This window comes from Microcaecilia unicolor, chromosome 3 (genome assembly GCF_901765095.1).
Source record: "Microcaecilia unicolor chromosome 3, aMicUni1.1, whole genome shotgun sequence".
In the NCBI taxonomy this organism is placed as follows: domain Eukaryota; kingdom Metazoa; phylum Chordata; class Amphibia; order Gymnophiona; family Siphonopidae; genus Microcaecilia; species Microcaecilia unicolor.
In genome coordinates, this window is record NC_044033.1 from 146,416,672 (window position 1) to 146,442,913 (window position 26,242).

At 44.8% G+C, this 26,242-nt stretch overlaps 1 protein-coding gene across 1 annotated transcript in view; it reads left to right on the top strand.

Moving 5' to 3' along the window:
• The window catches only part of COG2 (component of oligomeric golgi complex 2), a 129,265-nt gene that overhangs the window by 67,197 nt on the left and 35,826 nt on the right, over positions 1 to 26,242 (top strand). The window contains exons 8-9 of the mRNA XM_030196435.1: positions 6,238 to 6,362; positions 16,419 to 16,545. Coding sequence (XP_030052295.1) covers positions 6,238 to 6,362; positions 16,419 to 16,545 — 252 coding nt within the window. The remainder of the gene's footprint in view (positions 1 to 6,237; positions 6,363 to 16,418; positions 16,546 to 26,242) is intronic.

Consider the following 26,242-nt stretch of genomic DNA (forward strand, 5'->3'; position numbering starts at 1 on the left):
CTGTTTCCGCTCCGTAAAAGCAGTTCTTTGTGCAAGTCTCCCCAAAGCTGGGATCCTGCCTCCAGTTTAGCTCAGACATCTTCGCAGACTGTCTCCACACCAGCACTGAACCCCGACTTTATTGATACTTGCCTTTGAGGAGTGGCTCTTGGTCATGTTAGAAGAGGAGCTGATGTGCATCTGTGATCGACAGGATGCCGAGACATCAAGGACGCGGCACCGACTGTATAGTGCTGCTTCAGCCCATCTTGGAGACTCATGCTCTGCCTGTTGGCTGCTCATTGACACCAGTGCCTCACCATGCACCAGGAACAGCACTTCTCAGCTCTATATGAACATTTACTTGAAGAACTCCGTGAGTAGTATACTCAAGTTTAAAAATACTCTCCTGGCAGAGCAGACTGCAGAACTTCACTAGAGAGCTACCAAGCAGAAGGAGTGCAGAAAACACCTGGCTTGGACCACTTTTAATACTTTTGATGTGGCATCCAGACTTTTCACCAAAGATATTGGGATGTGTATACTCTTCAGGCTGTATGTATTGGAGTTTGAACCAGCAGTTCAGGAGAAGTTGGCGGACATCCTGTGCCAAGGTGACAGTCTTTATTGGAGTGAAGGTGGAAGAGATGGCAGATCTCATAAAGAAGAGAATCAAGTCCCTATCTCTGCCCTCTCCTTCTGGTTCCTCCATCTCTTGGAGGTTTGGGGGTGGAAATCAAAAAAGTGCCTTTTAGTCTCAAAGGCATAGGTTCACTCCTTCATTCTACCCTCCTCAGCATGCCTAGCCTCCAAGCTCCCATCCTATGCAGCAGTGGTCCCAAATGCCCCAGCCAGCAACCCAGTCTAAGCAGGGGATGAGCAAATGACACCAGGCCCAGAGATTATAAAAAAGAAATGCTTTTATTTACAAACGAATAAAGTAATCAAATATAAACAGAGGTAGTCCGTGTGAGAGAAAAGTATGAGCTCTAACTCAGAGGCAAACAAAGACAAAGTTCTTTGTATGCTAGGAAGGAGAACATTTATTAGAACTGTTATGTGGTAAACACATGTAAATCCTATTGGCCTTTGACATAAGCCACCTAGATATTAATCCCCCAGCAATAACAGAGCAGATATACAACCTGATTGGGGAAAAGTCTCTTCATTCATAGGCAGGAGTTGCAGCTTCCGGTCAGCAAATAAGCAGTTGAGCAGGCATGCAGGAAGTCTCTGATGTGCAGGCAGAGTAGAAATGTGCAGCATAGAATATGGCTGGTTGGCTGGTTGACATCTGACATAATGGCAATTCAGGTCTGATGGAAAAACCAGCAGCAGCAGCAGCCCCAATTAGTCTTTGGAGAGGCCTTTTATGCATTTCTGGTAGAGGCTTTCTCGGAAGATAGGTAGAGGAGTGTGGTAGCCGTGTTAGTCCACTCTTAAGGTTATCAATAGAAATCAAACAAAATAAAACATGGAAAAGAAAATAAGATGATACCTTTTTTATTGGACATAACTTAATACATTTCTTGATTAGCTTTCGAAGGTTGCCCTTCTTCCTCAGATCGGAAATAAGCAAATGTGCTAGCTGACAGTGTATGTAAGTGAAAACATTCAAGCATTACTATGACAGTCTGACAGGGTGGGAGGAGGGGGGTGGGTAGGAAGTATGCATGGGGACATCAAAGCATATCATTGATATTCTAACAGGATGGGTGTGGATAGGTGAGGGGAGGGTGATCAACAGAGACATACAGCTTTATGGTTTATAATGGGCTAGGAACCCCAGATCCTTGTTAAGTCCTTTCTGTTGGGTGTTAAAATATTCAATCATTCTGACTTCAAAGGTCTTACGTTCTTGTATGGTTTTAAAGTTACCTTTCAGGATTCTCACTGTGAAGTCACCCTCCCCTCACCTATCCACACCCATCCTGTTAGAATATCAATGATATGCTTTGATGTCCCCATGCATACTTCCTACCCACCCCCCTCCTCCCACCCTGTCAGACTGTCATAGTAATGCTTGAATGTTTTCACTTACACTGTCAGCTAGCACATTTGCTTATTTCCGATCTGACGAAGAAGGGCAACCTTCGAAAGCTAATCAAGAAATGTATTAAGTTATGTCCAATAAAAACGGTATCATCTTATTTTCTTTTCCATGTTTTATTTTGTTTGATTTCTATTGATAATCGGAAGATAGGGTAAACGCCTCCCGTTGTCCTGGACATTTTGTCACTTAAGGTGCAGTTCTTGGAATCCAGGAAAGTCCCCGAACCCAGACACAAGACTGTCTGGAATATTCTGAACCAGATGTCTCTATAATAAGTGCGTGATGCCCCAATTGTTCCAGTCCAGTGGGTACAAGTAGTTCAGTGATGCAATAGTTAGATGGATGCTTCACTAAGTATTCCACAAGCAATTCTGTGTTGCTGTGCCAAACCAGGTGAAAGATCACACTGCATTAAAGCAATGTCCAGAAGTATCAAATCCAGAAGAATGCTATCAGGCTCTGTATTGCATAGACCCTCATGTACCCTCATCCAGATACATTCCAGTTATAGGAAGTATCTTAGATTTTGAGTGGGGAAACACCACTACCAGTATCGTGTTCTGCTGTTTGGCCTCGCATCTTCTCGCAGAGTGTTTACAAAGTGCCTTGCCATTGTTGTAATATTGCTACACAGACTGGGAATGCATGTATTTCCCTACCTGGATGATTGGCTGGTAGAGAGCACATCAAAGGAAGGTGCTCAAAAATCAATGTGAAGGACTGTTCAGGTGTTGGAGCTACTAAGGTTCATTATCAACTGCCTCAGGTCCCACCTGCTCCCAGTACAGCAATTGGAGTACATAGGAGCCCAGCTAGATATGATTCAGGCTCAAGCCTACCTACCTGAAGTCCAAATGGATGCCCTCATCAACATTGCCACTCAGGTTCAGCACAGACAGCAGGTCACAGCTCGTCAGATGTTGAGATTGTTGCATCATATGGCTTCCATAGTGCATGTCACACCCATGGCTTGTTTCCTCTTGCAAGACACCCAGTGGACCCTAGCTTCCCGTTGGTGTCAGGCCAAGGGGAACCTTGCAGGTATCATCTCAGTCACCCCAGAATTGACACAATTGCTTCTTTGTTGGACAGTTTGATCCAATTTGACTCTAGGACTTCCATTCTAAATTCCTCCTCCCTAGAAGATTCTGAATACAGACACATTCAACCTGGGATGGGAGGCTAATGTAGATGGGCTTCACACACGGGGGCACTGGTCCGCTCAGGAATCCCAGCTTCACATCGTCCCCCTAGAGCGTCAGGCAATTTGGAATGCTGTAAAGGCTTTCAGAGATCAGCTGTTGAACCAAATTTTTCTCATTCAACCAGACAATCAGGTTAACATGTACTATCTCAACAAGCAATGGGGTACAGGATCTTACCTCTTTTGTGTCAGGAAGCAGTTGGGATGTGACAGTGGGCTTCCACCCATGACATGGTACTCAGAGCCACATTCATGGTAGGAAAAAGCAACAGTCTGGCAGACAGGCTGAACGGGTTGATGCAACTGCATATGTGGCCTTCACCATGGGCGTTGTCTGCAAGATCCCCCAAGAGTGGACCTCTTTACCACTCATCTCAACAACATAGTCCCTCAAGACTGTTCCAGACTCAGATCACATGGCAGGCTGGATTGGATGGGGGCTTCTTTATCCTTCAATCCCTCTAAAGGGATAACTGCTGGACTCTGCTGAAACTCAAGCAGGATCAGGGAACCATTCTCATCGCACATTAGTGGTCGGGGCAGATCTGGTTCCCTCTTCTTCTGATGTTGTCCTCTGAAGAACTTTGGAGATTAGATTGTTTTCCGACCCTCATCTCTTCTGCATTCCAACCTTCTTGGCCTTCATAGCTTGGATGTTGAGCGCATAGAATTTGCTTTGCTACAAACTGCCTGAGAGTGTCTGCAGAATCCTGCTGGCTTCTAGGAAAGATTCCTTCAAGAGGTGCTATACTTTAAGAGGAGAAGGTTTGCTGTCTGTTGTGAGGACAGCACCTTGGATCACCTTTCTTGTCCTACACAAAAACTGCTTTAGTACCTTCTGCTTGATGGACCTTCAGTCTGTCCCAGTATGGCGATAATTATGTACCCCTCTGAGTCTGGCTTAAACATCAACTCTGTAAGGGTTCACCTTAGTGCAATTAATGCTTACCATCACCCTATAGAGGGTAAACCCATCTCTGTTACAGCCTTTAGTTGTTTGCTTTGTGAGAGGTGTGTTATTGACAGCCCCCCCCCCCCACCACCACCACCCCCCCCCCCCCCCCCCAGTTAAACTATGTCATGGGATCTCAACATCATCCTCACTCAGCTCATGAAACCTCATTTTGACCACTTGATTGATATCATCTGAAGTGCCTGACCTGAAAGGTCTTGTTTTTGGTGGTGGTCACTTCATCTTGCAGAATAAGTGAACTTCAGACCCTAGTAGCTGATCCATCTTAAACAAAGTTTATCATAAGAGAGTAATCTTCTGCACACATCCTAAGTTCCTTCCTAAGGTAGTGTCAGAATTCCATCTTAACCAGTCAATTGTCCTTCAACATTTTTCCCAAAAGCTCGTGCCGATCCTGGCAAAAGGGCACTGCACACCTTGGACTGCAAGAGAGCCTCAGTGTTCTATATGGAGCAGACTAAAGCCCATAGACATTCCATCCAGCCTTTTGATTCTTTTGTTCCAAACAGGATGGGGGCAGACATCGGTAAACACACTTTGCCCAGTCGACTGGTGAACTGCATCTTCTTCGCTTACGCTCAGGCAGACTAAAGCCCATAGACATTCCATCCAGCCTTTTGATCCTTTTGTTCCAAACAGGATGGGGGCAGACATCGGTAAACACACTTTGCCCAGTCGACTGGTGAACTGCATCTTCTTCGCTTACGCTCAGGCTGGACTGACTCTTCAGGGCCATGTCACGGCTCATAATGTCAGAGCCATGGCTGCATCAGTATCCCACTTGAGATCATTCTCTGAAGAGATTTGCAAGGCTGCAACGTGGTCTTCAGTCCACACTCACATTTCACTTCTGCCTTGAGCAGAATATCCAACATGACAACCAGTTTGGTCATACAGTTCTGCAGAATTTATTTGGAGTCTAAAATTCAACTCCTCCCTCCTAGGCCCATTCTTTCTGTTCTAGGCTGTACTTTCACAACAGGCCTGTTTTTGTTGTTACTGTTATTGGCTCCTGTTGGCCTTGCTGTTACAAGTCCCAATTGATCGTTGTTGTTTTCTTTGAGTCTGGTAGATAGGGATTCCCACATGTGAGAAAGACTTTCCTACATGTCCTCTGAGAAGGCAAAGTTACTCACCTGTAACAGGAGTTCTCCGAGGACAGTAGGACAAGTATTTTCACATAACCTCTCACATACCCTCCCTCCTCCCCTAGGATTTGCATCCTTTATGCTTTTTTAACCAACTTCAGGTTGTGCGTGAGTTAGGCAGTAGGGGCCACCCAAAAGCTTCTATAATTTACAGAATGCTGGGCAGTGTCTGCACTGGGGCTCTGTTGGTGATGTCACCCCATGTGGAGAACACCTGCTACTGATGAATAACTTAGCTTTTTTTGTGTGCACAACACTAGCATAGCAGCATGTTTGTTTCAGTAAGGGCTTCCAATTCATTTGCAAGATTTAATCCTAACTGCTGCCCTTCCATGTGCCTCTAGCATGTGCGTTGGAGAAAGTAACCAATATGACCAGAGACTGTAGCAAAGGACAGAAACTACATCTCTGCTGGAAAGTTTTGTAGTACACATAACACGTAGCAGTGGATCTCACAAGTTAATTTTCCCTGAGTGTGCTAATAGATCTGTCAGTAAAGGGAACTTCTCTCCCCCACCCCCAACCCTTTAGTAGGTTTCCAGAATTTAAACATTTCTGTTCATTTTGATGGGGACATGGCATTTTCTATATATGCCAACAAAAAGACATAAGATTAGTAAATGTGTTTGTCAAAATAAACCTTCCTGTGCCTAGAAATATGCTTAAATAATCCTTGGTACTAGTTTAAGATGGCCTGCATGAAAGGGATGAACAGTGTTATCTAACACCTAAGCCAGATTTTGCAGTAGTAGCAGTATGCTGCATGCAGGGCACTATTTATGCCTTTAGCATGTGTGAGCAAAGTGAAATTGAGTGCGATATTTTGCCTCCTCGAAGATGATGCTTCGTGTTTGAATGAGTTAAATTCCTTCCCCAATAGGTGATAGTAGAACAATACGTTCAGTCCCATCCCAACGGCCTTCAGATCATGTATGGCAGGCTTCTGGAATTTGTGCCTCATCATTGCCGTCTTCTGCGGGAAGTTACTGGAGGTGCCATATCAAGGTCAGTTGTCCCTTTTCTAATTATGGATTAATACATGACAGGATACCTACTGGAATAATTTCCTTGGGCATGTTTCTTATACAGGCTATGAAATATTCAGCACCCCATTCCATATCCCTCAAACCTTGATGCCATCTTAGTGGCATGAATTATGTGGTTATTTTCTTTCAGGCTGACTATAAAAATATTTTTTTTTTCTAACAGTTTCTTCCTGCTGCAATGGGCTTCTAGTTCTATTTTATTTATATAAAATGCTTTATAGGCTGTAAATTTGAAATACAAAGTAGCTTATAGATTAACATATGACATGGCATAGTAATAATTACAGTACACAATACATCAATGATAAAATGGAAACACAGAAGTAATACATAAAACAAAAATGATTACAAATCATCAACTGATACACCTCAGCACTTCATGATGGGGAGAGCAATGCCAGATTAGATAGGTTTGCTTTTACTGTTTTCCTAAATACCAATAAATCAACAATCTGGTCCAATTCCAGGAGCAATGCACTCCATAAAACTGGAAACACATTTAGGCTGGGCAATGTAGTGAGTTCCCAAGACAAAAAAACATAGCTTGCCGTTCCAACATAGTCTGTAAAAGGAATTTATTAGAAGTAAACCCAACATGGCCACATTTAACTTTCAGGTTGCATCAGGATTATACCAATAAATGCTAAGACAACAAGTGAGAACAGAAATAGGTCTTCAAATAGTTATTAAAAATGAATAAGTATAGTAGTTAAAATGTATATAATTGATAAATGGCAAGAAGTATATATGAATCAATACATATTCTAGCATGTCCTTCCTTATTTGAACTACCATTATTATTTCTAGTCCACAGTCATGTTGTTGTTTGGCTGTAATATTTAATAAAATATTAAACAGCATATAAGACTAGATTCAGTAAATTGCATGAAAAAAATGACGACAAAAAAAAATCTGTCTGGAGTGCTATTCTATAAACAGCTCTTCGAGTCATGTGTAGTTTTCACTTAGAGCCTTAGTACAGCCGAGCTCAGCATGATGGGACACACTTGATGCAATCTCACTTGAGTAAGATACCAGCGATAAAAACCCTTGATGCATTTTCCTTAAGGGAGACTGATAAGGAAGTTTTAACAGGGCCTTCTCCAGAATAAATCAGTTTTAAGCAGAAATAGTAACACTCCATTTCCCAATTAACCTGATGTAGCACATAAGATGTAAGTCGTCTAGATAAATAAGCATATAGACAAGTGATAAGCCCTCGGGTACTCTTAGAGTCTTCACATAAGTCCTCAAGATAAGACTGTGGCCGCAGAATGCAAGAACACACTGAGGGAGTGTTCAAGAAATGCTTCACCTGAAGTAAGGATAGTGATCAGAGAGCAAGAGCTGATATTCCACAGACAAATCATCAAAAGAGATAATGTCCTCATCATCAAACAACTGGCCTCATATATCCAAGCCCGCTGAGCCCTACTACTACTACTATTTAGCATTTCTATAGCGCTACAAGGCATACGCAGCGCTGCACAAACATAGAAGAAAGACAGTCCCTGCTCAAAGAGCTTACAATCTAATAGACAAAAAATAAATAAAGTAAGCAAATCAAATCAATTAATGTGAACGGGAAGGAAGAGAGGAGGGTAAGTGGAGGCGAGTGGTTACAAGTGGTTACGAGTCAAAAGCAATGTCAAAGAGGTGGGCTTTCAGTGTAGATTTAAAGGTGGCCAAGGATATGGGGCAAGACGTAGGGGCTCAGGAAGTTTATTCCAGGCGTAGGGTGCAGCGAGACAGAAGGCGCGAAGTCTGGAGTTGGCAGTAGTGGAGAAGGGAACAGATAAGAAGGATTTATCCATGGAGCGGAGTGCACGGGAAGGGGTGTAGGGAAGGACGAGTGTGGAGAGATACTGGGGAGCAGCAGAGTGAATACAGTTATAGGTTAGTAGAAGAAGTTTGAACAGGATGCGAAAATGGATAGGGAGCCAGTGAAGGGTCTTGAGGAGAGGGGTAGTATGAGTAAAGGGACCCTGGCGGAAGACGAGACGGGCAGCAGAGTTTTGAACCGACTGGAGAGGGGAGAGGTGACTAAGTGGGAGGCCAGCAAGAAGCAGATTGCAGTAGTCTAAACGAGAGGTGACAAGGGTGTGGATGAGGGTTTTGGTAGAGTGCTCGGAAAGAAAGAGGCGGATTGTACGGATGTTGTAAAGAAAGAAATGACAGGTCTTGGCGATCTGCTGGATATGAGCAGAGAAAGAAGAGTCAAAGATGACCCCAACAAGTAAAGGCACTTACTCCCACTCCTGGAGGAAACAATGGGTTTTGAGCTATCGGAGTATGTCGAGACAAAGGGAGATATGAGGCAGTAAAGAGCAAATCCCAATAATAAAAAGTGGTAGAAATAGTAGGACACATATGCTCAGGCAGATTCCTATATTTCCCCAGAAGCCATATAAGATGTTTCAAGAAACGAGAACCTACCAAATACTGCTCAAGGTGAATCCACAATTTATGGGCAGCAGTGTGAAACTACTCGATTGCAGGATGGGCCTGTGCTCCACAGTAATACCAAAACAAATTAGGGACTCCCCTCCTCCCCCCCCCCCCCCACCCCCCGTTTACATTTATATAAAAAGGTTCGGGGTAAACGAGCATGTGATTCCATACAAAGCGAATGAGATGGTCTTGAAGCCCAGACAAAAAAGTTTGGGGTAAACGAAGAGGTAAAACCTGGAAGAAATATAAGAGGTGAGATAATACATTCATTTTAAGAGTTGCTATCCTACTGAACCAGGAATGGTCAAAAGAGGCCCGGCGATCAAGGTCGCAAAGCAGCTCCTTCTGAAGTGGAGAGATCTTGGATATTAGAGGTAAGCTGGATCCCCAAGTAACTGAGCTCATGAGAATTCCATTTAAATGGAAAGGAAGATTTCAAAGTATCCAATAAACTAGGAACCAATCCAACAGCTAATCCTACAGATTTAGTGGTATTTAATTTATAACCAGAAGCTTTCAAATATACCGTAATCTCCTTCATCAGATTAGGTAGGGAGATCAGAGGTTTCGTAAGAGTTAAAAGAACATCGCGGCCGCTACTCCATTTACTTTGTGGTGCCGCGAAAAGGTGGGTCTTTTCGCCCTATTCTGGACTTAAAAGAATTAAATAAGTTCCTAAGAGTGCGGCATTTTCACATGGAAACCCTGCGCTCCGTCAGTTAGGCAGTACAGCCAGGAGAGTTTCTCACGTCTCTGGACCTGAAAGAAGCTTACTTGCACATTCCAATTTGGCCCCCGCACCAGAAGTTTCTGCGGTTTGCGGTGATGGGAAAACATTTCCAGTTTTGGGCCTTGCCTTTTGGCCTCGCCACAGCTCCACGAATCTTTTCGAAGGTAATGGTGGTAGTAGCTGCTTTTCTCAGGCGAGAAGGCTCATCAGAGCGGACTCCGCAACAGAGAGCCATCAAGGTACAGCCAGAGTGGTCTCAGTACTGCAATCTCTGGGCTGGGTCGTCAATGTAGCCAAAAGTCACCTGACCCCTTCGCAATCTCTAGAATATTTGAGGGCACGGTTCGACACAGACTCGGGATATGTATTCCTACCCGAGCAAAGGCGGTGCAAGCTTCAGAATCAGGTCCGTCTGCTCCTGAGGATGCCCCGCCTGCGAGCTTGGGACATTGTCCAGCTGTTGGGATCGATGACGGCCACCTTGGATTTGGTGCCCTGGGCGAGAGCGCACCTGAGACCTCTGCAGTATTCGCCGCTTCAACGATGGTCTCCAGTATCTCAGGATTATCATTGCAGACTCTCTTGGCTCCCTGTGGCCCGACTCAACATGGAGTGGTGGCTCTCAGACAGCATGCTGTGGTGAGGAATGCCGCTGGCGCTCCCCGATTGGTGCCTAGTGGTGACAGATGCCAGCCTGAAAGGCTGGGGCGCACATTGCAAGGGGAAGCATGCCCAGGGTCTTTGGACACCCGACGAGTCGGAGTCGTCCATCAATCGCCTAGAGTTGAAAGCGGTGTTTCAGGCGCTTCTGGCCTTTCAAGTGACCCTGGAAGGATTGGCTGTCAGAGTGATGTCGGACAACACGACAACAGTGGCCTACATAAACCGACAAGGTGGCACTCAGTGCAGAGCGCAGGCCGAACAGATTTGCCACTGGGCCGAGCTGCATCTACAGTTTCTGTCGGCAGCTCACATTGCAGGTCAGAGCAACGTGCAAGCCGATTATCTAAGCAAGCATCAAATCGACCCAGCGGAATGGGAACTGGCAGACGAAGTATTCCTGCAGATATGTGCCAAATGGGGCAAGCCCGTAATGGTTCTTATGGCGACAAGCTCAAATGCCAAAGTCCTGTGCTTTTCAGCAGACGGAGAGATCCTCGCTCAGCCGGGTTGGATGCCTTGGCTCAACCCTGGCCTCTGGGCCTCTGGTATGTGTTCCTTCCGTGGCCCTTGATAGGGCGTGTGCTCCTTCGGATTCGGCTTCACCCTGGAGAAGTGGTTCTCATCGCCCCGGATTGGCCCAGGGGGCCTTGGTATACGGACCTCTGACAGATGCTAGTGGAGGCTCCCCTTCCTTTACCTCTGGTACCGAACGTGTTGTCGCAGGGACTGGTGGCCATGGAGGACACCTGCCGTTTTGGTCTTACGGCATGGCTATTGAGAGGGCGCAATTGAGAGGCAAAGGCTATTCCAATAATGTTATTTCCACTCTCCTGCAGGCCGACAAGCGGTCCGCTTCCGTGGCTTATGCCAGGATCTGGCGCCAGTTTGAGGCTTGGTGTGTTTCAAAAGTGATCACACCCATGCGGGCTCCTGTCTCGCCGATTCTGGACTTTTTGCAGGATGGTGTACAAAAAGGCTTGGCCTATTATTCCCTGCGGGTGCAAGTGGCAGCATTGGCCTCCCTTCATGGTAAGGTTGCAGGCGTGTCTTTAGTTGCTCATCCAGATGTGGCACGGTTTTTTAGAGGGGTGCTTCGGCTCTGACCTCCTGTGTGGGCACCTTGTCCAGCTTGGAACCTGGGGCTAGTTTTGAAGGCTCTGCAGGGTTCTCCTTTTGAGCTGCTACGGCGAGCTTCAGAGAAAGATTTGACACTAAAGGCCGTTTTTCTGGTGGCCATTACTTCGGCGAGACGGGTGTCAGAACTCCAGGCGCTGTCCTGTCGAGACCCATTTCTGCAATTTTCAGAGTCCGGGGTCACGGTTCGTACCATGCCTTTCTTCATGCCTAAGGTGGTTTCAGCGTTTCACCTAAACCAGCCTATTTTTCTACCCTCTTTTGTTAAGGAGGAGTTTCCAGAATCCTTTGGGCAGTTGCACCTGTTGGATGTGCGCAGGACTCTGTTGCAGTATCTGCGAGTTACTAATTCTTTCAGGACCTCTGATCATTTGTTTGTTTTACTATCAGGTTCTCGCAGAGGGTCTCAAGCGTCTAAAACCACTATTGCCCGCTGGCTCAAAGAAGCTATCTTTTCAGCTTATCTGCTTGCCGGCCGGCCGGCCTCCGCCTGTAGCCTTTAAGGCACATTCTACAAGAGCGATTTCTTCCTCCTGGGCTGAAACTGGAGCACTCTCTGTTCATGAGATTTGCAGTGCAGCAACATGGGCTTCGAAGCTTTCATTTGCCCGACATTACAGGCTGGATGTGGCTGCTAGGAGGGATGTGTGTTTTGGAGAACAAGTGCTAGCGCGTGGTGTGACTTGTTCCCACCCTATATAGGGATTGCTTTGATACATCCCATATGTAATGGCTTCATCTGCTTGATGACAAGGAAGGGAAAATTAGGTTCTTACCTTGGTAATTTTCTTTCCTTTAGTCATAGCAGATGAAGCCATGAGCCCTCCCTGTATGATTGTCTGTATGATGCGACTCTGTTTCAGGTTCTGTTCTTGTTTCCTGAAGTTCTAATCCTTCCTTGGGAGAAAGTTGGAAAACAGTCTTCAGGATTCTTGTTCACTTATAGGAGGATGAGTTCATTCCCTCCAGTTCATGTGTAGGAGGTTGAGTTCATTCCCTCCAGGAGGATGTGTGTATTCCCTCCATAAATACAAAGAGGAGGACGAGTTTATTCCCTCCAGGAGGATGTGTTCATTCCCTCCTTTTGAGTTCATGCCCTTGTTATGGGGCCATCGTTCGCTGTGAGGAAAGTTCATGTTATTCCCATTGCGGTTTGTTATACTGCTTTGGAAGCTTCAAATACTGAAGAGGCAGTGGAGCTAGCTGACCATGTGGCACTGTGAAATTTGGGTGCTCTCTATCTCCCCCTGCTGGTTGATGGACACAACCTATACGTAATGGCTTCATCTGCTATGACTAAAGGAAAGAAAATTACCAAGGTAAGAACCTAATTTTCCCATAATCCTTGCATAATTCAGAATCTTGTAACCAAACATTATTAAGAGACCACCTATGTTCCCTGACTTCCTCACATAAGGAAGAGATAGCAGCCCATACCAGTGTATGGCCAGAGATAGTAATGTTCCCTATAGAGGAAGAGCATTCCACATCAGGTAATGTTGTATCCAAAAAAATATATAATCTAGTTGCGAGTACATACTATGAGAATGAGAAAAGGTGGATGACCAAATCTCCAAACATCATACAAGCCCAAGCCTACAACCAGATGATCCAAAGCTTTGGACAGTTTCTAATCAGCATGGGAAGAGGGAGGAGACCGGTCTAATCCCGGTTGCATGGTAGCATTAAAATCTCCAGCCAAAATAATCTTCCCCTTCACAAGAGACTGAAAGGCTAACAAACAGCTGCTCAGAAAATCGGTCCTGATGTTCATTAGGAGCATATACACTGGCAAGAGGTACGTCTTGTTAGTCAAATCGTACATGCAAGAAAATGTAACAACCATCAGGATCGTGTTTAACATGTAAAAGTTGTACCTGAACATTAATATGAAACAAAACCGCCACACCACGCTTCTTAACCCCTGCTCACATCTGATGCACAGTATACAGTAGGGTATCTGGAATGAAGCAGTAAACCCTTATGTTTCTTCAAAAAGTGAGTTTCTTGTAAGAATACCACATGCAAATGCTTCTGCAGCAACTCACAACAGAGGGAATGTTGCTTATAAGGGGAATTCAAACCTTTAACGTTATTTGTAGCAAGCTTTAAATCAGTCATCAAGACTCAGGTAATTACATAGTAAATGCATGAACTAATCAGAAACTGAGAGCATGAGAAGACCAATAGCAAGAATAACAGTGTAAGCCCCCCTTCCCCACCAACAAGCAGATGACTAACCTCCCCGCATCCCTACCCAACCCTGTCCCTCTGCAACCCCCATTCAACCCAACAACACATCCACCACCATCTCCACAATCTCATATTAAATCAGAGATCCAAGAGATGGGCCACTGAGGGCATGAGTCCCCAAACCCTAGACAACCAAACTTCCCCTGCATTCACTCCTTATTCATACAGCCCAAACCAAACTACTCACAATCTGTTATCCCCCCTACTATCAAACAGTGCCTTCCACACCAGAGCAACAGAAAACCCAAGATGTCATTACACAACATTTAAACAAAAACAACTCCCCCAATCTCCTTACACTTAGCCCCCTTTCATGCAGATAAAGAAAAATAATCAGTGCGTGCAACACCCCACAGTCAAGTAGTGTCCACAGGAGAACCCATGCAAGGCTTTTTCTGCTGAGAGTTCTCCACCCATTACCAGCGATGGAGCTTCTCCCGCGTTGCTGGTGCAGCTGCACACAGGGAGTGTGATGTGTAGAGGTCAAGCCCGTCTCATATAGAATTTTCCATGCCTCACACAACTTGCAGGCACGCTGTAGCTTACCCATCACAGGAAATGTAAGCACAAAAAGGAACCTCCATCTGTATTTAATATGTGCAGAGAACAAAATATCTAGACCAGGCTTCATCACTTTCCTTTGTTATAGAGCATAGGAAGATAAATCTTGATATACAGTGACTTTAGCGTAATTATACAGCAGCTGAGTATTTTGATGTGCCTTGATCAGAACTAAGGCCCAGATGCATCAACCAAACGTAAAAAAAAGCAAAATCGTTAAAGCCATTACCGAATTTTAAAAAACAAACAATGCTCCAAAAAAACAAGTCGCACAAGTTCGGTGCGGTATTGTAAAAAACGATGCATCAATCCCCGTCGGTAATAGGCTCCTAAAGCATGCGCAGAGCAGCCAAGCGTTATGCTGGCTGCTCTGCGCATGCCAGAAACGTCAAAACAAAACAAAAAAAAAGAAAACAACACACACACATGGCTCCCCGCTTTCCCCTGCATGTCTCCACAAACATAAAGGATTGGGAGGGGGCAAAGGCGCTCATAAGGACCGTCCTGTATGGACGGCCTTGCCCCCCCCTCCCGAGGTCGCCGCTGCTCCCCGCTGCTCCGTGTGTGAAATAAAAGCTGTTAAAAATCTTACCTTTTGCAGTGCCGGACCCCCCTCCTTTCCTGTCTCTCTCTTCTCCTTCTGTATCCAATGCTCCGCCTCTTGCCATCCTCCGCCTCCGTGCCCCACCCCCCTGAGTTTGTCGTCGCCGCTCCCCCCCTCCACCGGACCCCCCCTCCGCCATAATGGCCGGTGCAGCGCCTCTCACCTATGTTTGAAGGCGCTTCACGGGTTGGATCAGCTGTTCGTCGATCGCTTCTGTCTCCTCCAACGTCTTTCTCCTTCTTCTTGTGCCCACCCTCCTCTGACGTCAGTTATCTACGTTAAAGTTTTGTGCATCTGAGCCTAATTCTCTATCCAGATAGTTCATAAAATGAGCCATGATGTCCCAGGGCACAGAGTCTTGTGGTCTGCCCAATGCTCTATGTACTTGCTCAAATTGAAGAGAGGCTTCATCGCCATCAGATCCCAACAGCTGCGTACAAAGTAATTTAATAATCAGCATTACATTTTCCATTTCTCCACCTTCAGGAATCCCTCTAAATCGCAAATTTTTGCATCAACCCCTATTTTCCAAATTGTCAATTTTGTAGAGAGTCTCATCATGATGTTCAAACAGCTGGGATATACGCTTCTGCAAGTTATTGAAAGAGTCCACATGTTCCTCCATCTTAGTTTCTAAATCAGCCATGTGGCCAACCAACTCACGCAGGTCTGCACTGAGATGCTTGATGCGTTCAACAATCTCCCCTTGGGGCACCTTAATTTCTGCCTTGATATCAGCCAGGTAGTGCCTCAGTTGCCGCGAACAACCCGCACCGGTCTCATCTTCTCACACTGAATCCGCTACAGAAAGTGCAGAGTCTGAGTGGTATTCCGACGCTGGGGTTGGCCCTGCATGGCAGCGCGGCATTTTCATCAAGATCTTGTTAACGGGTTTGGCCTTTTCCTTGCCAGCACAATTTTGGGATTTTTTCTTAGTGCTTCAAGTTCTTTCTCAAATTCTGTCACTCCTATGGATAAAAGATAGCTGATGGATGCAAATATGGGGAGATTTATTCCGGAGTTTGCAGGAGGATAAAACTAGGCTGCCGTCAAGTATGATGATGTCACGTCCTCCGACACTCATTTTCTTTTTGCTGAGGCATTCTATTGCTTACTTTGCTTTGTATTTTGATGCTTGTAAGGTGAATCTTTTCCCCAGTCCCAGGTCTGGCCTAGGTTTTCTACCAGAATCAGTCTGTACTTTGCCCCCTGTAGTCACAACTTTTCTGCTTTTACTGGAACTGGGGAAGGGTGCCACATCATAGAGGCTGCTCTGTGAAGAGTTTGGAAGGCACTTTTTTGTAAAAGTGATTTTACTGGGCTTACTGCATGCTGCTTATACTGTAACAGTTGTCTACGTTTTGAAATAAATTCTTTGTAGGCGTATAATCTGTTTTCTGTCTGGAGATTTAAATAACAGGTTAAACAAAAAAAGTGCTGGATATACTCTGCTGTTTTCCAACATACTGTGAGAAATTCTGTTGTGGTTCATCCAAATCTAAATGGTATACACTGATGCACAGTAAATGTTTGTCTTGTCAGATTTTCACTTTCACCATCTTAATTAAGTTAGTAAAACAGGTCTGTAACCTTTTTTATTATTATTATTATTCTTTCAGTGAAAAAGCAGATATAGTGCCTGGATATGACTTCTTAGTGAATTCAGTCTGGCCAGTAATAGCTTTTGGTTTGGAAGAGAAACTGCCATCACTTTTTAACCCAGGAAATCCAGATGTATTTCATGAGGTAAGATGTTCCATGTTATGTTCCTTGACTGTTCTGTTTGCATCTGGGATTCAGGACTTAGATGGGCTTCAAGAAAACAACTTTGCCACCTAGCAGGCCGCATTGGTGAAACATAGTTGTTATAAAATAGCCTTCAGTGCTTTCAAACTAATGTTAACAAATAAACGCTGGGGTTTACTAAACTGTGTCGGCAATGACATGCGGAAGCCGCTAGCATGGCTTAGTAAACAGACCCCAAAGTCTCTATTCTGTGGCATTCATGATCTGCATGAATGGCTCAATACCTGCAGATATTAGGCCCATGTCAATTTTTTCTCATTCTCAAAAGAGTTATTGAGCCTAGTTTTGGAGATCTGCCCTGTATTATAACAGTTTACCCCATTTGTAGTAGCTTTTGAATGTTTCTAAATTTCACAGAATAAGGGACCTAACATAGGCTAATGTTTTACCAGAAGTCAGGTTATTGTACTACAGGGTCTCATTGCATAAAATGGGACCCTGTGCTAAAAGAACCCGACTTGTGGTAAAATAAGTTGACCTAAAAGTAGCCTACATTGATAATTTTCTTCCTAAATGTTTTAAGAGTTCTAAAAGCCTTTCCCAGTAGGCCACTTAACCCTTCTGAATCTATGAAATTGGGATGCAACTGCACTGATCATGTACATGCAGATAAAAAGTATAAGAAATTGAAGAGTACACATGTTTGGCTGTAATTAGAGATGCATACATTTAGTTAATGGAAATGTGCATACAGTATTGCCCTTTTAAAATGCTCAGCAAACTGCAAAACTTAATTCCAAGCCACATATTTAACTGCTGTTAACCAGATGTGCCACAAAACTCAGAGCTGTAACCAGTCAGCTCTGAGTCACAGTGCCAGCTGTATTGCCATTAGTCTTAAAGGGTGGACACAGTACATAATATTAGGGATCAAGTTGCTGTGCATAGCATTTGCACCTTGGATACAGAAAGTAAAGGGCAAGGGGAAGTGGAGAGAGGGGCCTGAGATATAGAAAACACATGTCAGAAGGAGGATGAGAGGCTGGCGATATAGAGGTGGAAAGAAAAGAGGAACAGAAGTGAGAACAGGAGCAGACTGTCCAGATTCCACAACCAGGAGGAGCAGCAGCAGAAAAGGATAGATTAAAGGGAAAGAGGTATTGGAGAAAAGAAAGGAGGGACAGAGGTGAGGGGTAGAGCTGGGTATGGGCACCACAGTGCTAATCATTTTTTATAAGGTTGGAAAGACCATGAACCATGCCTAAGTACAAAGAGAAAATTTAGCCTGCCAAATAAGCTGCATTACCCAAGTCTCCGGTGCTAGCTAAGGGAGGATTCTGCAGTAAGGGTTAGAATATTTACATATTCATAGGCGGTCGGTGGCCCAACTGTTTGGGGAGGCTAAAGGGGGTGGGGTTAGGGGTGGGGCCAGTGGTGGAGCTTACATCCATAATTGTCTGAGACCACACAGAAAAAGCATAAGTAAAAATAAGTCAATATCTTTTATTAAATTTAGATATTAGATATGTATCATATGTCAAAGAATAAAGTAGTTAAAGCATACACTAACCACAATTGCTCAACTGCAAAACACTATGCACTACTTTGTACAAAAACACACTAAGAACCTTACTGTACCATAAATATTACACTGGGCAGACCCTAATACACCAATATACCACCCATACGGAAAATGCAGACCGTCAACAATATGAAACAAGGGATCATAATATCACAATTCTCATGTAGAGCCACAAAACACCCTTTTAGGGTGGATAGTGTTCACAATGAGCTCCTTTTATTAATGACCATATGTAGATCCTTCAAGAGGTAGTATGTCTTGATTTAGGCTCTACACCCTTTCTGATGTTTTGGTGCCACCTCAGTAAGGCCAACACACAATCTCTCCACTGCAAAACACTATACACAAACTTGTGCAAAAACACACTCATAACCTTACCAAACCATAACAATACTAATTCCAAGGACAGGACGAGCTACAACCTTATGCGTGGAAAAGCAGCACTGTAATTACACCGGGCTCTAAAACACCAGTACACAACCTAGTGAAAAAAACCAAAAAGGGCTGCAAATACACGCTAGCAGAATACTGCACCTTGATCACACATGAAATCACATGACACAACAGATATGAAGGCAAAATATAAAGGCAAAATACTGAGCTGGAAAGTTACCTCAAGAAGTCAGACTCGGCATGCAGCAATACTAGAAAAATTGAAACTTACATGCATCACATCTATGGAACTAAGAAATGAACAATACTCCTTCCACATAATCATATTACTTCATACTGTATGAATTTTACCACTCCAGTTATAATTAAGTGTACTTCTACCCTTATCCTACTCTGTATTGCTCACTAGAAGCTGTAGCCCCATCCCAGGAGACTTATCAGCCTCATTGGGATTACTTCTCTCTATATGCTACTATATATTCGTCTCAGAGTTGTATTCTCTTTCCGGAACCTTATCAGCTTCCTTGCACCTACTGTTATTCTATTTTCCACTCTGTATATATTCCCGGAGTTGGTACTCTCCTCTCTGGAACCTGTAAGCCTCATTGAGCCAAACTGCTATGTGAAAAAATGTGGGATACAAATGTAATAAATAAAATATCACGTGCACATTTCCAAAAGCTGACACATTCCAGTTAATAAATTCTGAATAAAATACTTTTTTCTACTTTTGAGGTCTGATCATTTAGTTTTTCTATTCACTTTGGTTGGTCCCTGTGTCTTCTGTTTTATGCAGTGTCTCCTTTCCATTTGATATTTTTGCTCGCACCATGTCCACCATCCTCGTGTCCTTATGCGTCCTGTCTACCAGCTGTAGCCCTGTCCATATCCTTTCTCCAGTGCCCTCAAAGTGTTCCGATCCAGCCCTTAAATTCAGCAATTTTCCCTCCATCTATATCCAGCATTTCTCCTCACTCCTCTCCATCCATGTGCATCTACTTCCTGTCTTCCCTCCCCTTCATGTCCAGCATTTCTCCTCTCTCCCTTCCACTCCATCCGTGTGCATCTCCTTCCTTTGTCTTTCCTTCCCTCCATCCTTGTCCAACATTTCTCCTCTCTTCCCTGCCCTCCACTCTATCCATGTCCAGCATTTCTCCTCTCTTCCCTTCCCTCCATCCATGTGCATCTCCTTCCTGACTTCCCTCCCCTTCATCCATCCATGTCCAACAACTCTCCATTCTCCCCTGCCCTCTCCTCCATCCACCCATATCCAGCAAATTTCCTCTGTCCCCTGCCCCCTCCATTCATCCATCCATGTCCAGCAATTTTCCTCTCTTCTCTTCTCTTCCCTCCCCTCCATCCATCTATGTCCAGCAATTCTCCGTTCTCCCCTGCCCTCTCCTCCATCCACCCATATCCAGCAAATTTCCTCTCTCCCCTGCCTCCATTCATCCATCCATGTCCAGCAATTCTCCTCTCCTCTGCCCTCCATCCATCCATATCCAGCAACTCTCCATTCTCCCCTGCCCTCTCCTCCATCCATCCACATCCAGCAAATTTGCTCTCTCCCCTGTCCCCCAATCCATCCATGTCCAGCAATTCTCCTCTCTCCCCTGCCCACCCCTCATCTCCTGTCCAGCGATATCTTCTCTCCCCCTGCCCTCCCCTCCTCTCCATGTCCAGCGATCTCTTCTCTCCCTCTGCCCTCCCTCAGCTCCCCGACAGCCCTCCTCTCCATTCCTTACTGCCCCCCCCCCCCCCCCCCGTGCGCGCGTTTAACTGTTTTACTTTCAGGCGCAGCAACGGCAGTGAAGAGGACAACACAGCGGGCTCGCCTCCAGCTTCTCCCTCCCCTCACACAGTGTCCCGCCTTCTGCGATGATGTATTTCCTGTTTCTGCGAGGGCAGGATACTGTGTGAGGGAAGGGAGAAGCTGGAGGCGAGCCTGCAGTGCTGTCTTCTTCACTGCCATCGCAGCCACTGAAAATAAAAGGGTTAAACGCGTGGGGGGAAGGAGCAGAGAGGAGGACTGTCGGTCGGGGAGCTGAGGGCGGGAAGGAGGGACCGTCCGATGGTCCGAGAGCTGCCTGCAGCGCCACGCCAGCCCTGTGTATGGGGGGGGGGGGCAGCAGCCAGGGGAAGGTCATAGTTGGGCTGGGGAGGCTTAGCCTCACCAAGCCTCTTATATGGGGTGCCTATGTACATATCTTATATTGATTGTGGTAATACTGGTCTTTTCCTGTTCTTCTTGTATTACTGAGCCTCTGTGTTTTTCTGCAGGGTTAGAACGTTTTCCTGCTTTTTGAGATTGCTTTGAATATTTGCATAAATTAGTATTCAATTGTATTCTGTTTTAATATGCAAGTAAGACATTTTTTTTTACATATGAAATGTTTATAAATGTAAATACATTTCACTCCATTTAAGTGCACATCGGATAAGTGCATGCTCTGTTTAACTGCATGCCGTACTTCAGTCCCGTTTTTGGCCATCAATTTCTATGGGGACAAACTTTGGTTTTATCGCACCACTGATAAGTGCAAGATTCGCTTATATGCATGGTTTAAGACCACGCCTCTGCAGGAAAGACTCCGCATAAGCGCGCGCATGGAATATGGAAGCCGATTGGCGCGTGACAACCGACAAGATTTCAAATTTACCGCCCCTTTAACTGCCACAGGCAGAATAAGCGAAAGAATATTGTTAGAGTGTACACTGGAGTCGTCGTTGCGCAACTGTAAGACTTTAACACTGGCTGAGCGAATAGAAGTTCTTAAAAATTTAGAAAACAAAGTCAAGCATCTATTGCTAAAGAATATGGTGTCAATCCCAGTCAAATTTCACGTGTCTTGAAGCAGAAAGACCAGCTTCTGCAAGACTGGCAAAACAATACAAATCCACACCGGAAACGAAAACGGGCGGGAAAAGCTGAGGAGGTAGAAGATGCTCTTCTTCGGTGGTTTTCTCAAGTCAGGAGCAGACAGTTTCCTGTCAGTGGTCCACTGCTTATGGAGAAAGCTAATCAGCTAGCTGAAAGTCGTGGACTAACTGAATTGAAAGCCACTGTTGGATGGTTGGAAAGATGGAAGGAGAGGAACAACATAAAATTCAAGAAACAGCATGGTGAAAAACAAGATGCTGATGACTTTGGTGCTGAAAATTGGGTTGTTTCAGTTCATCCTACCATCTTGAATGAGTTTGCACCTCGTGACATTTTCAATGCTGACGAAAACGGTCTCTACTGGCGAGCGATTCCTGATGGAACACTTGCATTCAAACAAGCCGAAACTACAGGAAGTAAAACATCAAAGGACTGACTGACGATCCTCCTTTGCTGCAGTATGGATGGGAGTGAGAAGTTGGAACCACTCATCATTGGAAAGAGCAAACAGCCCCGTTGCTTCAAGAATGTTAAACGACTTCCTGTGTCATACTAGGCTAGACACTAGAATGCGGGCACAAAAGCGTCAGATTTTGTTGCTTTGTGATAATTGTGCTGCACACAGTGATGATGTCAGGCTGTCTAACATCAAGGTGGTCTTCCTGCCACCAAACACTACCTCTCTGATCCAATCTATGGATCAAGGCATAATAGCCAATTTCAAAAAACATTATTGGGCTCTTGTCATCTGATGAGCGTTATGGATGACCAGACTGGCAAGGATAAACGTGCTGTTGAACTGGCTCGTAATCTATCACTGTTGGATTCCCTGCATATGTAGAAAGAAGCCTGGAATCATGTTACACAGGCAACCATTGTGAACTGCTACAAGCGGGCAAGCTTTGTTAGGGATGTGGAGAGGTATGAAACAGATGCAACTGTTGCAAACGCGTCAGATGAACAGGCTATTGACATCCCAGCCGGTGTTACTGAAGAGGAGTTTCATCACTACGTAGCTGTTGATTACAATCTACAAACAGCTGACGACAGCACTGATGTTGAAATATGCGCCTACACGCAGGCAATGGCTGATGATGAAACAGATGATGAAATGAGCAGCGAGGCACATGCTGACGAAATTCAACAACCTGTCACTTTTGCAAGAGCGCTGGAGAGTCTCAGCACCATGCGGGCCTATCTGGAGGCCAATGGATGTCAGTGCTATGACAGTTTTTACCGTCTGGCAGACGTAGTCTATGGAACTCACAGACACAAGAGTGTACAGAGGACTATGATTACTTCAAGTAAGCCTAATGTCAGTTAACGGAGACTATATACTGTATACTATACAGTAATATGTTTATCAGATGTCAAGCTTCTTTTTTGGGTCACAACGGTTAAGTGCACGCTCCTGTTAACTGCATGTATTTCTTTGGTCCCAGACCCTTGCACTTAATGGGATTGCACTGTATTTAACACTTTCAACATTCTGTAATAGGTATAACTTTATTTTTTCCCTGTTTCCATTATTTTTATTTCATTCTTTGTTTTTGTTTTCTTTCCACACTCCTTTTCTTTCTCCCTCTTATGTTGCTTCTTTAAATAGTTTCTTCTCTGAGGATAAACGATACAGATATCCTCACATGTGGACAATGCTATCTGATGGAGCCCTGTATGGGAACAGCTGTCCAGCTTTATTCAAGCTTTTGAGAGAGTTCTGCCACTAGCACGCACTCACCTTCCTGCCTGCCAGTGTTGTGCAGGACCTCACCATTCACTGCTTTATTGCAAGGTTGCACATGTGCTTCCACATAGCTTGCATATGGTAAAAAAGTTCAAAGTGTTTTTTTTCCTGAGCTTTAGGTGGTGCAACAGCCTCCAAGGAGCTGAGACCTAGCTTCTGACTTTAGGAGGCTGTGACCACTCCAGCCCTGATGCCTATGCCTTTGCCAATGGCAGTCTTCAAAGAATAGCTTTTGAAGAAGTTTGAGAAACGAATGGTGCATTTTCATTCCTCGATATGGAGCTGCTGCTTTAATGGTGTGGATGCTGAGACTTGCTGAAGTAATCCTCCCAGTTCTTGAGACTTATTCACTGCCTACAGGAGATGCATTGATGCTGAGGCCTTGTAGGGGCTCGGAGTCGATGCCAGCCACCAGTGCTGATCTCCAGTCCATCAGGCAAGAAAACTTCCTGATATATTGGAGGTCCCCAGTGCCTCTACTCTCAGCCCAGGCCTGACCAGGCGGTCAATTGTTTGAGGCAGGTAGACACTAAGATGTCACCTGTTGAGTACTTCTGTGTCTGAATCTGAATCCTTCTGGGTATCTGGAGAAAAGCCAGGAGCTTTCTCAAGGAGTCTACAGGTCTTCTATCAGATCCCTCCCCATTATGTGAAACGTATAAATGTCACCCAGAGGAGCTTATTCTCTATTAGTGAGATGGCTAAGGAGGAGCACAGGGCAGAAATGTTGGATATCCTCCAATATCTCACCCCCCCCCCCCCCCCCCCCCCCCGGAAACTGTGACAGTGCCTAGTCACAGAATTCTGAAGGGCATATAGATGAGAATGTGGGAACCCCCTATCTGTACCGTCTGCCAGTAGAAAGGTCAACTGTATGTACAGAGTTCAGAAGGCTATGGGATTCAAAAAACTGCAACTGTCTCACCATTCCATGAAGGTTGATTCCACTCTGAAAGGATCCAAGAGTACAAAGACTCAAAGGCTGATGCTCAAAAACTAGCGGCAATGGTAAAGGGGTTAGCACCTCACTTGTGTGCACGTTATACAGCGCCGAATGCTCAGAGGGCTTGAGCGCCAGTGCTATCATGTATGCCAAATATTGTCGCAAATTGCATGGTAACGTATTTATATGATGCTATTGAAGTCAGTAATGATTTCTTCCTAATGTTCAGACGGTAGTGCTGCAATGCTCAGAAGCAAATTGATGGTCTAAATTGCCAAAACTTGCCACCAGCTCAGAGGTCACATAGAAGGTTTTGAGGACAAGATTTTTTTTGTCATCATCTCACATTGAACTGCAGGTTTTGTCTTATTTCACAAGCTGATGGAAACCCATGCAGGTATGATGTGCAGATAGAAACAAACGTGTGCATTCAGAGCTGCCAAGGGGTCCTGATTTTTAGGAAGGAGGTTTTAGTACACACCCCCAGCCCTGCCCCACTCTGCGTTGGCTCTGCCCATTCTACCTCATGACTCCATCACCTGACACACCTCAATCCCACGGCCACTCCAGAAAATAATTTGTCTACACCAGTGACAGCAGGGATGGGTAAGAGGGAGTGTTTGTTCATTCTATTACACCCCCTTTTCAGCATCTATTCCCCCCCAGGGACGTGACCATGAGGGGACCTCAGCCCACTCCAAAATTGTGGCACTGGTTGAATCACTAGCGGAGATGCCCAAGCCCCGCTAGTTGCAGAGCTCCACTGCTTGAGGTCCCTACTGCGCTGACTGAGCAGTGTAGCAGTTGGCAGCATGCTTCAGCCGCTGATATATATGCTCAGTTTGGGCACTTGAAGATGGAAAATGACACCTTTTTATTGTTCTATCCTAGGAAAAGATTCTTCAGATAAGCTTTCTAGGGTAAGGTTAGTCTGGAAAGCTGTAAAGGTTTTCAGGGATCAGGTATCCATCCAAATCATTCTAATCAAGGTAATCAGGTTGCAGTGTATTACATCAGCAAGCAGGGATTCACAGCTTCTTGTTTCAGGAAACAGAATGTAGAAGTGGGTCATCTCACACAGGATATCCCTCAGAGCCATGTATCTGGCAGGTAAAGACAACAGTCTGGTAGGGGGATTAAGTCACATTCTGCAACCTCACAAGTGGTCTTTTGACAAAGTTGACGGTAAGCCTCGCATTTGATGGAAGATAGAAGGAAAATGAAGTTACCCCCAAATGGGAAAAGCAGTTCCAACAGCCACAGCGTACAACACTGATTCGCAATTACGGAACTGCACCTTTCAGAGTCTTCCCTTCTCATCTCATTTCCCGATCACAGACACACAGAGCATCAACACAGAATTATCCACTAGCAAGCATCCATATACATATAAACATACATGTACTAAAACATACACACATGCATACATATCAATAAACCAGCCTAAAAAGATACACACATTCAAGCAGAAACAAAACATAGATACAAGACACTCACGCACACACAAAACATGCTGGTTGGAAAGAATTCCATGAGCCATGCTCTGCATACTTTTTTCACTTGTTTCCAGTGACACTTTGTTCAGAATCATTTTTACAAAATGAAGGGTAAAGGGTCATGAATTTGATATGCCACCTTTCTGTGGTACAACCAAAGCGGTTTTCATTTATTATATGCAGGTACTGTTTTTATCCCTAGTGGGCTCACAATCTGTGTGACTTGCCCAGAGTCGCAAGGAGCTACAGTGGGAATCAAACCCAGTTCCCCAGGTTCTAAGTCAGCTGCACTAACCATTAGGCTATTCCTCCACTCCAGAAAGAAATGACTTTGGGAAAAATTTACAACAGACTGATAACTGTTTTGCATAACTGCTGAACAAGAACACTGACACAGCAATGCAGTCACGTCACACACAAACCTGTACTAAATATTAATATATTTCTCCACGGAAAGTTGCTGCCTCATCGTCCCCTCCCACTTATGTTTAAATGTGTTGTCTTTATTGAATTCTGTAAATTCTGGCTAGCCAACTTCAAGAGAGGTCATTTGCAGCTGTATAGCTACCAAAAACACACACCCATTTCTTTTGCACACTTTCTGAGACAACTTATACAGAAGCATTGGATGTCTGTTGAAAAAAAGTTGTGTAAGAAA